General features: G+C 43.1%; 1 protein-coding gene across 1 annotated transcript in view; it reads right to left on the reverse strand.

The window, feature by feature from the left end:
• scarb2c (scavenger receptor class B, member 2c) overlaps positions 1 to 13468 on the reverse strand; it is a 35306-nt gene that overhangs the window by 10327 nt on the left and 11511 nt on the right. Inside the window, exons 7-9 of the mRNA XM_088910157.1 lie at positions 13223 to 13392; positions 12169 to 12287; positions 4792 to 4865 (exon numbers count right to left, since the gene is read on the reverse strand). Of these exons, the coding sequence (XP_088766283.1) occupies positions 4792 to 4865; positions 12169 to 12287; positions 13223 to 13392 (363 nt within the window). The remainder of the gene's footprint in view (positions 1 to 4791; positions 4866 to 12168; positions 12288 to 13222; positions 13393 to 13468) is intronic.

A 13468-nucleotide genomic window follows, 5' to 3' on the forward strand; every position in this document is an offset into this window, starting at 1 on the left:
ACTGTATATGATGTGAACATATTTTCTCTAAATCAATTATGTTGTTCAATCATGTAATTACACCTTTCACAATAACAAATTTATTAAACCACATGTTATTGTAAGTCTCTTCGTTTGAGTCTACATCTGGTCTGGAGTTTTAACACTCAAGTGGGGAAAAAAAACTGACGTACTTAACCATCTTTCAGGAGGAAATTAATTCAAGAGACTGGATACAACTAGAAGTAAACCACAAACATACACATCCTCTCTGGGGGTTAGATACCATCTGCAAATAAGGCATTTGTCCATCAAATAAACTATCACCTGTGAAAACTGTAATATATCTTCTAATTGATAGCAGGTTAGACCCTAAACACTACCGTTTGCGATGCGTATTTTGATGATCTGTTAATGTTATGGCGCCATTTAAACAAGTTGAAGATCAAAAAACCGATGAGAGGAAGAAGCCCTTTAGAAGACAGTTTGCTGGAACAGTTATTTCGGACTGTCAATACTGAAGGGCCGAAAAACAACCGGGGGTCAAAAACACTACATCGAAGCAAATTACGACTGCAGCAAGAAACGAAGCCTACCAGAATAAGAAGCAATGAACCAATTGAATTTCAGCCGAACGTTCAAGTGAGGAAGGTTGTTGTTAGGAGCAGCTGCAGGATGTGCCAGCACTACAAAGCTAGTTTCGGTTCCTGAAAGAAAATACCCTTGCTTACTGGCAACGAACGACATTTGTCCACTTGAACTGTCAGATATGCCCTTGCTCTGCCTCGCAGCGACGGAGCGCACATGCCGGACAGAGGAGGTCACCGCGCCGGCCGGCGTTTCCTTGCGAGCTGCGTGGGCCGGCCGAGGCTGGGCAGAGACGCGGGCGCAAACCGAAACGTGCGGTCACTTCTGGACCCCCGCGCCACGACATCACCCAGACGGCTCTGGTGTGGAAGCACACACCCACGAAAGCCCGAAGCTTAAACAATACAAACTTCCCCCATTCATCACAGCGGCCATAAAAATGACCCGAAACCTTCTATTTGTTCATGTGGCTGAGGGGGCTTGCAGCTTTGCTGCTGGTAATTTATAAGAAGCCCTTGCGTTGTTACAGCTCTTCACCCTGAAATGCTTTACATATACAGCGTGAGGAGCCCCACACCGTCCACCACGGACAGGAGGACCCACCCGTGTGACGCAGGGCTGTTCTTACACTCTGCAGGCTGCGCCCATCAGCAGATCAGGGTGAGAAATGAGACGTCTCCTTCTCAGATGGATTAAAGAGCAGCTTTGCCGCGTTGTGCAAGCCGCGAGTGGAGTTCAGCCAGCACGCTTTGGATAACACCTCTACTCTGATGAAAGCGCCCACCCTTTGATTTACAAACCCCCCCCCCCCCAGTTTGCAAATTTTCAACGTTTTCATAGCTCTTTTTTGCAGTTACTAAGAGGTGTGCACTACAGCACAGACGCGTCTTTCGTAGCCAAACAGAAGATGCCAGTTTTACAGTGTGACCCTCCCACAGCACAGCTCATGAGCGCAACATCTGTGTTCTAAGCATTTTCACACATTTTTTCCATCTATTTATCTTGCTAACTACTGTTCTAGAGTAAATAGGGTAATTAACATTAGTAGGAAAATAACATAAATAAACATTAGTGTTCTTACTTTGGTGATCCAGTGCTCTGGTAGGATAAAAATAACACTGGCTGATTTTCTATCTACTCATCATGAAACCTGATAAACTACTGATAACTAGTTTGCACCAAAACATTAAACACCATCAAATCCCATCCAGGTTCTGTCAAAGAACACTGCTACAAAATGAGTGCTTTGCACTGAAAGCAAAACTTAATCAGGAAACACAATCATGACAACAATACTTTATATTCAACAATCTGGTTTATAATGTGTTTTTGCCTTGATTATTTAATCCAAGCTGCACTTTATATCTGCATTCTAAATAACACTACCAAACAGCACAGGAAAGACAAATTAATGTCAGAAAAATAGGCAACTGTTCTGCACACACATTTGTCTTCCACGTAATTTTAAGATAAGCAGGTTTTGAATTCTTGCAGTTTGAACAACACAGGCCAACCACTCATGGGGACATGTGGAATTATTCACTGGGCTTTTACTACATACAGGTACCTGTTGTTGAACAGGCCGAAACACCACGCTAAGGACAAAGCAATCTGATTAAATGCTGCTTCTGGTCTTAGTATATATGGAGGTTGATGTGGCAACACAGACATAAAAGGGCCATGAAAATAAAAGTGACTCAGTCTTTGAAAAGTACAAATGGTTCTTACTTCATAATGACAACAACAACAACAACAACTTGCTACAGAATGACCCTCACATCTCAGCTGCCTTAAAAACCATGATGAAGAGATGAGCTACACTGTCTCCCAGGCACATCACATGCTGCACGGAAAAACAGATTTACTTTAAGGATCTCAATTACTCTTTAAACTTCTATTCTTATCGTTAGCAATTATGCTTTACCAAGCCAAACCGTGTCTTTTTCTTGCCAGCTTAATGGCGCATTCCAAAAACTACTGTTAATTAACGCCTCAATTTTACCACTGGGGAAAATCCCCAGGAAATGTCGATCACCCGGACTGAACAGATCCCACACGGTAGAATATCTCTGACAGCTTTTTAATTCTAGAGTGCAGGACAGTCAAAAAATGTTAAAACATTTCTATGATACGGTGGAATTAAATTGGGCGGCCACCAGAGTTCAAATCATGACATTATGACGGGAAGCAATGGGAATTTAAGACTGTCGTGTGCAAAGAACATGCTAGCAACAAGAGTCAGACATACAGAAGTGGCGTGAGGGGATGGTACTGTGGTTATGTGAGATTATTTCTAAAACAGCAGCTACCAGCCAAAGAGGCAAGCAAGTAAAAACTTCACAGCCTAGTCAAACAGTATGTAGGCGTCTTTAGTCATACAGGAAAAGTTACAGAACCGAGAAATATACAAGAAATGATGCATCAGCATACCTAGGCATAATTTCAACATAATACCATCCCTCCAAGGGCTTAATGAACGACATTGCCTTTATGAACCTTTCATTTTAGGCCTATCAACACCGAAATGGCCCCGTCACAGGATCTGTTTAAAGCACTGACTTGTGTTGGCAGTTAACTGGACACTGCCGGGCAAATTAGGCTGTTAAAGAAGAATCTGAAAACTCCCCACCATTAATAACAAAACTGTGCAAAACATCTTTCATTGTACTGCTGCCTCAGAAAGGTACAGGGTCATGCAGCAGTTACTTCCAGAGGATCATTTTGAAATGGTTACCCACATGAGAAGATTAAAGGGTTGTTTGTTCCCGGATATAATCAGATATTTACATGTCAGTTTCCGTTTGTGTCACACTCTCACTGCATTGCCTGCAAAAATACTGTCCTGGAGCAAACTTTCAAAAGCTCTAAGCCTGTGTAGAAGACACAGTCGAGGAGAGACTGAGAGACATTAGTAAAACCAGAAGCGTCGTGTCTGCTCCAGTCCAGCCCACTAGAGAACAAGAACCCAGCCTTTCAGCCGCAGCTCTCACGAACGGTGCCATCTGACCAGGAGTCACTGATTCCTTTGCTTCTGTGTTTTCTAGCTCCAACAAAACTGAATCCTCTTTTCCCAAACTAAGGTCACGCGAGTACATTTCAATGACGACAACGCGCTGCCCCTTGCTGGAACAGCCCATTCATGCTTTTACAGGTACGTTCAGAACAAACAAAAAAGAAGAGATTTTGGGGCAAGATAACCTTCTCCAGGACTTTTCCAATGTGGTTTTACAGAATACAGGACACATGGAAAACACTGATAACACAAAACAAGGTAGCCAGCAGTCATATCACCCTGCAACTCACAGCTGGAATCCCACTGAAGCTCAGGTGTGACCCCGGCCAGTACCTGGATGGGAGACCCCCAGTGACGAGTACATTATACTGTAAAAAGGCACTGCTCGTTGGATGAGCCGTAAAACCAGAGAGTCGGGGCCTTGTGGTCATTAAAAATCCAAGGCTGTTTCACAAAAAGAGTAGGGGTGTCACCCTGACATCCTGGCCAGATTTCCCATTGGCCCTTACCAATCATGGCCTCCTAATAATAAACTTGGATCAGGACAGATCCAAGTTTTGAAAATGGGCAACACTCTTTACTGTAAAGAGTGTCTGTGCAGAAATGCATCTGTGCATTTCAGTGCTTTTCTGGATCTTTACCCTGATGGGCATCTTGGAACTGTGTAACAAGACAAATCCATCTGTAAGGTCTTCCAAGTATCCTGGCATGAATTTTCAGTTTGCATCCGAAAACAATAAAAGAGTTTGCTCTCAGCTCAGGCCGAGATCTGTGAGAGTTGGAGCCAGGGTGATGTCACTAGCACACTCCCCCCCAAGAGACAGAGCCCCGGTAGCACTACGCCGCCAGATACAGGGCTGGGGACCAGTCCGCTAGTGGTCTCTGGGATTTCACCAAGATGGCAGCCCCTGCCACTTCCCAGGCGCCAACAAGGGGGCGCTCCTCTCCACTGGCCAGCACTGAACCTCCAGTACCTCCCAGCGCCTCGATCAAGACCAATGGGCTGATGGGTAGCAGAGACAGAGGGGCCTGTCTGCTCTTGCTCCTTCGTCCTGCGGGCGTGCAGGGGTCTTCGCCGCACGACGACAGGTAACGACAGAGCCGGCAAGGCCAGCTGGCAGGGTATTATAATAAAACAAAGCTGGGGGAGCCCTGAGGTCATGAATCAATTAACGTTGAATACCATTTTAAAAGCGAGTTTCTCAACTTACCTGAAAACATCAATTTTCTCAACGAAGACGTTCACCTGGATTCGCTTTGCTGCCCTCAACAGAATGCCCGTGAGCTGTGAGAAAAAAAAGCACAAAAAGTTAATTTTGAAGGTTCTTTCACCAGAGTTAAATGAAGGCTAAGACGTTCATTCTTAATTAACCAAGGTCTAGAGCAAAATTCTCTTTGACCGTGACCCGTTTTCATGTTGACTGCACATTTTGGCAAAGTCGGACTTGAGATGTATTCCCTGCCAATGTTTAATACCAGAAAAGTGTTTTACCGCCATCTACCGTTTGTTTTAGGATCGAGCTGTTCCTGCAGCTCGATGTTCCTGCAGGATGAAAAGGAACACTCTGTGATGGGCACCGACATGTCTGAACGAGAACAGCGTGTGGAGACTGTCAGCTCAGCATGCAGCTCCCTTCACACGTCAAGCTGAACACTAGGAGTCGGATAGGGGTAAAGATTACCATCTTTCCAGCTTCCAAATAAATACTCCTTAGGCAAAAATCAGAATGTCGAAAACTAGCAGGACAGCAAACGCTAGATAGAAAGATTGAATCACAGCAGGGTCCCTCTTTGTTGTCTCTGAAGTACTTTTTTCTAAAATAATTCTGCGATTAGCTCTTAATTATCAAACACACACAACTTTCAATTAAATAGTGATGTGAAAAAATCCAAAGCAAAATTAACATTCCCCATTTCACTTCCTTACTTTTAAAAACGGAGTACCGTTTGCAAGGGAATTGAATCCCTGAACTTCCAAGATAAACGTAAAAGTAAAATACCATCTGTCTACTAACCTCAATTATTTTATGATCTGAAAACGATCATTTTTAAAACTTAAGCATGATATACGGCGCTCTCAAAAAGCCACAGCACAGTACAACATTGCCCACAAAATAAAAACACAGCAAAACTAACAAAACCAAGAGCACGACAGAAATACAGATTAAAAAGTAGAGTGAAAATGGGTCTTCAAGGGCAATTTAAAGATGGTGTTCACAATCAGTCTCAAATAGATATGGGTACTGAGTTCCACAGTCGTGAGCTTAGCAAGAGAAGGTTCCATCGCCCACTGTGTGGAGCCTGGTCTTCGGTAGAAGAAGACCTGAATTAGGAGATCTCACGCTATAGATCCTCAGGATAACCCTTTATAGGAGACCATTAGGTATATTAAATGTCAGCTGGACAAGCTTAAATCCATTCAACTTTCACTTTCAAAGGGAGTCTTCAATTTACACAAAACACAAATTTCATGCTGAAGGAGAGTAGTCAGCACACCAGACACACAATTCTGGACACAAGGAAGCCTTTTTAGTTTCTTAGTAGATAGACTAATAGACATGGGAAGTCTATTAATGCTGATGAAATAAAACGCATAGATCAATTCTTCAGGATCAGAGACAGCAAATACTAGAACTGAGAAGTGTTACACAGATGGAAAATAAAAATAAAATACTTTTTAACACCAAGGTTTCTTCCTTGAAGGGTTTAATTCTAAGACATTTTCACAACAGCACTGAAACCACCAACTTTGCAAAGAGGCCTGCAAGGAGCCAAACCACACAACCTCAAGTCTTATCAGATTTTACTTAAGTTCTGCCACGTACATGTCGTAAAAGCAGACAGGCAACTGTAAGTAAAGAATCACGTCAGTAGGATTTGAAAACAAATCGGACTGTCATTAGCACAACAGTACCACATTCATTATGTTGAATACTCTTACCTGGACACAATATACATATACTAAATAGCAAAAGTCTCTACACAGATCACTGTGTAAGTAACTAAGACATCAATGCATCTACAACAACCAAGGAAGGCAAGCACCAGGGATTCACAAAGGAGATTTCCATCTCACACAGTACAATGGCATGATTGATAGTACAGAAATGCATGGTATGGAACACAGGTATGGTAGCAGATTTTAAGCCTGTAGGTACAAGACCAGATTTCAAGATCTCATGTTTTGGCTGTTGAGCCTTTTTCAAGCGTGCGAGAGAAAGAGTTGGGTGGAAAGAATTAATAGCACAGGAGAACAAAGAACAGAGCAGTGAAAGCAGCTCCAAGTGAATGTCCTTCATGTTCACGATAGCCTGGTGAGGCCGATGGACATGGGGCACAGCTGCACAACCCTGCTCAGCTATTGCTGAGAGTCTGGTGTTCCCCATGGCCCCATGTGCGAGTCCAATTCATTGCCCCATCCACCCATTTTCAAAACTGCTTTATCCGACTCGGGGTCGCAGGGGGGAACTGGAGCCCATCCCGGCTAACAGCAGGCACAGGGCAGGACACACCGTGGATGGGATGCCAGTCCATCGCAGGGCACACCCAGACACAAACACACTCACACCAGTGCCAATTTTCCCAGAGGTCAGTTAACCTACCGGTATGTTTCTGGGCTGTAGGAGAGAACTGGAGCACCCAGAGGAAACCCAGGGCCCCTGTACTGGGAGACAGCAATACTAACCACTCTGCCACCCCATGTTATTGCTCCACGCTGTAGTTTTAATCATCATTTTTGCAGCTTAGAAACGGACATGTTGTGCTGAAAAGCTTTTGAAAGTCTTTTGTACTGGAAACTAAAATAAAAATAAACACTGGGAACTAATTCTTTTGAACTAAAAGAATTAGTTTTCAGTGTTTATTTTCACAGATTGTTGCATATAAACCACATATTTAAGCACTATAGTTTGCCCACTCATTAAAATATATTTTGAGAAAGAATTTGCCAAGGAAAATGAAGGAAAAAAACACAGACTGGCTTATCACTATGAAGTATGATAAAATCATCCTTCTACTTTATGGCTTGTAAACAGTATGGATAAGAGCACGTACTGTAAGTAGCAACGGACTTTGGATAGTGCTGGATAATTGTTTTCAGAAAAGATTCCACGAGAAAGCAAGGATGTCAACACCTCAGAAAACAATCCAAAAACAAACAAAAGGCCCTCAATCCATGCCAGCCTGTCAAAAGGGGATTTTTGAAGTCCCTATTTTAGACACAAAGAGAGAAAGTACAGTAGCAATACTGTTCAGTACAACATATAACACACAACAAACAGTCCAAAAAGTCTGAAAACCCAACATTTATAAAAATGAGAAGTTCTCATTTTTCAATTTTCAAAGTTCAATTTTCTACTGAAAAGGTCATTTCTTTACCCAAACGATACTAACTTTTTTTTACCTTGTACAGTCTTTCCAGTTTCTTCTACCTCTCCTCCAGGGTAAAAGAAACAAAACTGCAATAAGACAGTAAAAATAACAGTAAAATGTTCAAATACAGTAAAATGTTCTTCAAGTCCCAACCCAGTGAGTCACCCTGCACTTCCTGGGTGCAAAAACCGCAGGGTTTTGCCAACTTTACCTCAGCGGCACATCTCTGCATGCAAAAGGGATACACTGCACTATCACCTTTCAAACATCCATGGCAGAGCAACATGACAAAAAATTGAGTCTGAAAAAAACTGAAAGCAAGGTTTGGAGAGAATAACACCTACAGTAGCAGAGCAGAGGAATTCTCTATTCCTATCTGCTGAAAACCTACTTCTAATTGACCAACAAAGCAATATTTCTTATCTGCAGCTTACAGAACCTGGTACAACTTAGATTTTGATTATTTAACAACTGTGATAAAACTGCTTATCACAAAAAGGACTTCAGACTGAAAGAACAGAGGAAGAGAGAGCTGGAGTTATTTTGAGCCACACTGTCATGGGTGACCTGCTTTCATCACAACTAGGACCTTAGAAACCACCTGGTGATATCTAAAAAAATCTTCTTTACTTCCCCCTTGATGGGAAACTCAATTTACATATTAAAAGGTTACTAATTAAGGTAATCAGACACACATAGGTCAGAGTAATGAAAGTATTTAATTGGTTGCTAAACAACTGTTAAGCTAACAAGCTTAAATCTTCCAAACTACTGTAGGTTCACATTTTTCATGCTACAGGGGTCTTCGCCTTTTCTCAAGGGACAAACACTTCTGAACTGAATTTCCAATGAGCCCCGCCTAAGCTGCTTCTGCAAAATTACCGTTTTCCTGTTGATCTTTTGTAATTGATGAACACGGCCGAGAAACGTCCTGCTCTGAAATTTGAGCATTGAAGGCAACCAAATAAATTGAATAACCAAGTAGAATTTTCTAAAAATATATCAACGTTTAAAAAAAATGAATTTCACAGAACCTCACTAAATACAATATCAAGTTACATTACAGTGAGAAAAATGGAAGTTATATTAATTTAAACATCTGATACTTTAAACTAATAAAAAAAATCTGTGTACTTATTCTTGTGTAGTGTAACCAGCAAATTCTTATAATGTGTCAACTGTAATAAAATATTTTATTTTTTATAGGGCCTTAAATGAGATCTATAAACAACATAGAAGAGATGTTCTGAGGGATTAAATGAATAATCACCAAAAATGTCCAATAAACAAATTTACAATAATTTTTGTTAAACATCTAAAATGCTCTTGATTATTTTTTTCTACCAACAGGTCACAAAAAAACTCAGCACATTTTCCAGGTCTGGGCTTCTGTATTGCTCCTGATGAACACGTACTGATCAATTCACGGGCTTGAGCGCCCTCTTGTGGCTCAGTTTCAATGTGCGCCTAAAATGCAAAACCTGGACGGAAACGGATTCAACCCCGGTTTAGGACCGGCTTTAATGTCAATAACAATGAGTTTTAAACGACATTAGAAATAATAAAAAAAAGGTTTCTCTCCCGAGTGTTAATTCATAAGTAACAACTCGGTGTAATGATATATAGTTCAAGCAGGGAGCTGCGTCAGCATGCGTAGGCTGCAAAAGTTCAAGTAAAGGTGTATTCCCCGATGAAAAGAGAAGAAAAGAAATGCAACGTTTCGGCTGTGGAGCCTTCTTCGGGTGTAATGATGATATACAGCAATGAAACTCGAATATACGGCAGTATTGTACATTTGATAGCGTCGTAAAGCAATCTGGGATACCGGTCTATTACGACAGGACAGAAAGTGTAAAACGTTAGGTGAGCTACTGTAGGTGTTCATCAAAAGCCTGTTTCTTTATGGAACAATTAATGAACATCACGTGGTGCGAGAAGTGGGGCTAATATAAAGCTCTGATTTATGTGAATCGACATGGATGCTTTGAAACCGCCCGAATTTTTCTAAATTCACGGGAAACGTTTAAGTGCAACTGGAGAGCATTCAGGCAGCAGTTCTCATTGTACTGTACATGCAAGCCAGCGGGGTGGAAAGCAGATAGCCCCGCTCCTCACAGTCGCCCACAGCCCGCCAGCCACTGAGCTCGTCAACACACCTGTCTTCGCGAATCCAAGCGACAAGGACAAATTCGACGGACACGGCTCGTCGAAGAAACGCGGATTCAGAAACCCGGGTGAAAGCTTTCATTGCTTTCTGGTCGATCTGGAACTGAAACTTGCGCAGACGTGCAATTTCTCGCGAGTTAACCTGGTCTATGACACGGGGCCAGATTGAGTGGGGCGTACGCGACAGAAAAATCGAGAGAACGACTGCTGCTGGAGACTGACCTTGCTTCAGAAGATGCTGTTGGAATATGCCAGGCCAGTGAACTTGCTCGGCAGCTCGTAAGGACTTTAAATGAACATGGAGATAGCACGGTAACACGCGAAAGTGTGGCTGCTGGTGAGGCGTCAGCCTAGGTGAAGAAAAATGCCAGTAGAAGCACTGGGCAGCGCGCAGGTGAGGGGACTTCCAACTGCACACCATGTGGTCCTCCTCAACACCGACCACCGCCACGTCCAGCGAGTGGAAAACAGTGCACAAAATGCACAGCAAAAAATCACTTTGCTAAACAGTGTTTTTTTTCTTCTAAAAAGGCCATGAAAGAAGGGCAATGTTTTGGAAGATACCGATTTAAGTGAGACATTATTTGTAGGCATGATTTCATGTGACGATGTGCAGCAAGAAGAAAACACGAATGCAAATGTAACTCAGAACGGATGTTAATGCAGCCGTCAGAAACAAACAGGTGGTGACACAGCAAATAAATGGAACGTTAAGTCCATGGAAACTGGACACTGGGGCAAACGTTAACCTAATCAATACAAGTGACACTAAAGCAATGAAAGGAAAGTCCCTTTGAAAGCATTAATGGGCAACTCAGTGACACAAAAGGCTGAACGTATCGGTCAAGAACAAAGTGCATCACCTTGTGCTTGTAGTTGTTTCAGATGGGCATAAATCGCTACTAGGGGATGAGGCAGGCCCGTGAGGACTTGGCGTTAGTCAGAAGAGTGTGTCTTGTTAACAGCTCCAGTGCGGCAGTGACCTTGAACAGTGAAATGACTGGTGTCGTAGTGCAGAGATTTCCTGATGTTTTCAAAGGATTTGTGACTCGGGCCAGTCACTTATGGAATTGAGCTCAAGAGTGATGGTCAGCCTCAAGGGTTCCAGCGCCGCTACGAGAGCCACTAAAAAACTTTATAATAGAAGTGAGAAGTGTTATGAAATTATCAGTTTCTAAAATTAAAATCCACACCCAAAGCATAAAACATACCCTCTACCCTGACTCTCAGCCCCCCAAGGCTGTGTGCTTAGCCCTGTCCTCTACTCCTTATTTACCCATGATTGTGTCGCCAGGCATAACTCAAATTCCATCATTAAGTTTGTGGACGATACAACAGTCATCGGCCTGATCACAGATGGTGAAGAGTCTGCGTACAGGGAGGAGGTTGAAACCCTGGCAGCATGGTGCCAGGAGAACAACCTCTCTCTGAACATCAGTAAGACTAAGGAGATGATTGTGGATTAGAGGAAACACCAGGGAGGAGATCACATACCTTTACATACCAATGGGACTGCAGTGGAGAGGGTTAGCAGTTTTAAATTCCTGGAGTTAATATCACAGAGGACTTAACCTGGACCCACCACACGGACATCATGGTCAAAACAGCACAGCAGTTTTATCTCCGCAGGCTAAAGAAGTTCAGCATGTCATCACATACCCAGACCAACTTCTACAGGTGCAATATTCAGAGTATCCAGACTGGCTGCATCACTGCCTGGTATGGGAACTGCTCCGCCCGGGATCGCAAAGTACTGCAAAGGGTGGTGAAGTCAGCGCAGCTCATTACTGGCTGTGAGCTACCAAACATCCAGGATATCTACTCAGCTAGATGTCTGAAGAAGTCCAGGTCCATTCTCAAGGACCCCAGTCATCCCAGTCACAAACTGTTTTCCCTCCTTTTTAAAGACATTTCATTGCCAGCAACTACTGCTGCATGCTGTATTGTATTGCATTTGATAAATAAACTTTGATTGACTGATTGAAAACAGTCAGGGTTAGTAGCAAGAAAATGATCAAACCGAAAGAATACCGTCTGAGCAAGTCACTTACTGGATTTATATCCAAGAAGGTTTCATGCTCCTCTTTATTGGGCTTTATCCCATGGATGTCATGAACAAATCGCTCTTCCGCCTGGTAGAAATGTGGAGAGGACACAATGATGGGTGCATCTGTTCAAGAGAAAAGACGAAAAATGCTGTGAACTTGTGGTAATTTTTCTCTTTTCCCCCACTTAAGCAATAATACATTATGCACTGGTTCAGCCATGGCAAACAAATCTCCACTACCGCATGTATCGTAAATGTAACTGACGCAGGATTTGGCATCTGTTAAAATTATGTACTGTTTAGTCAGTTAGTCCCTATACACCATTATCCTATAAATTACAATGCTGTTACAATTACAAGACAATGTTCTTAGATGTTTTAATGCGGGGCATATTATCCAGTATGTTATATATAATCCCTTCTGCTGAGTTGAAACACGAGTTGAAAATGAGTCCAGAGTGTCAGGGAACAGTTCTTTCCGGGCCCTATGCGGACGACACGATCCGAAAGGTGAAGAAACAAAAGGGAAAAATATCATGCAGGAGTCGGTCAGGAGACAGGGGGGCGTGTCCGAGGTGAGCAGGTGTCCAGGGGAAGTGAGTCCGGGGCAAACAATCCAAGCATAAATCCAAAAAGGGAAAACCAAAACGGGAAGCAAAGTCCAAGACCAGGGTATCCATCCAAAATAACTAAAAACCAGAACCGGGTCGGGACCGGCGGGACATGGAATCAGGAACAGGAAACTAAAACCATAACGGAGCTAGATGCAGCAGGACCCCGGGCTCTCACGAAACGGGATTCAATGAGAAGCCCCGAGCAATCGCCTGCGTCCGGCTTTAAAGGTGGAACTGAAGAGGGGCTGGAATAAGGAACAGGTGTGGGGAATGGGACAGAACGAGGAAGGGCTGGAGCGCCCTTAAGAGGAGGAGCAACGATCGTGACAAGAGTCTTTACAAGCCTGCTGTTTTCTAGCAGCTCGGATACTTCAGAAACCTGAAAGACGGAGTGTGGGGTCATGGGGGGGTGGGACTTTGCTGACAGCTGGAAATCCTTGGTACCTTGTTTGCAGACGCTGACATTTAAAAGCCCCGCAGGAAGACAGTTCCCAGGTGGAACGCAGAACCCCTCATTCTCCGTGGAATTAGCAAAAACCTCTTTAGGCACCACGAAGCGCAAGGCAGGTAGATCTTTGACATAGACTTCCTTTTCAAATGTAACATACAGGGATCTGTAACAGAATGAAAACAGCTTTAACCCTCTGAAAGGAAATGTATACACAAGCCGGACTGGAAGACGACACACAT

This window comes from Atractosteus spatula, chromosome 3 (assembly GCF_055471065.1).
Source record: "Atractosteus spatula isolate fAtrSpa1 chromosome 3, fAtrSpa1.hap1, whole genome shotgun sequence".
Taxonomy (NCBI): Eukaryota; Metazoa; Chordata; class Actinopteri; order Semionotiformes; family Lepisosteidae; genus Atractosteus; species Atractosteus spatula.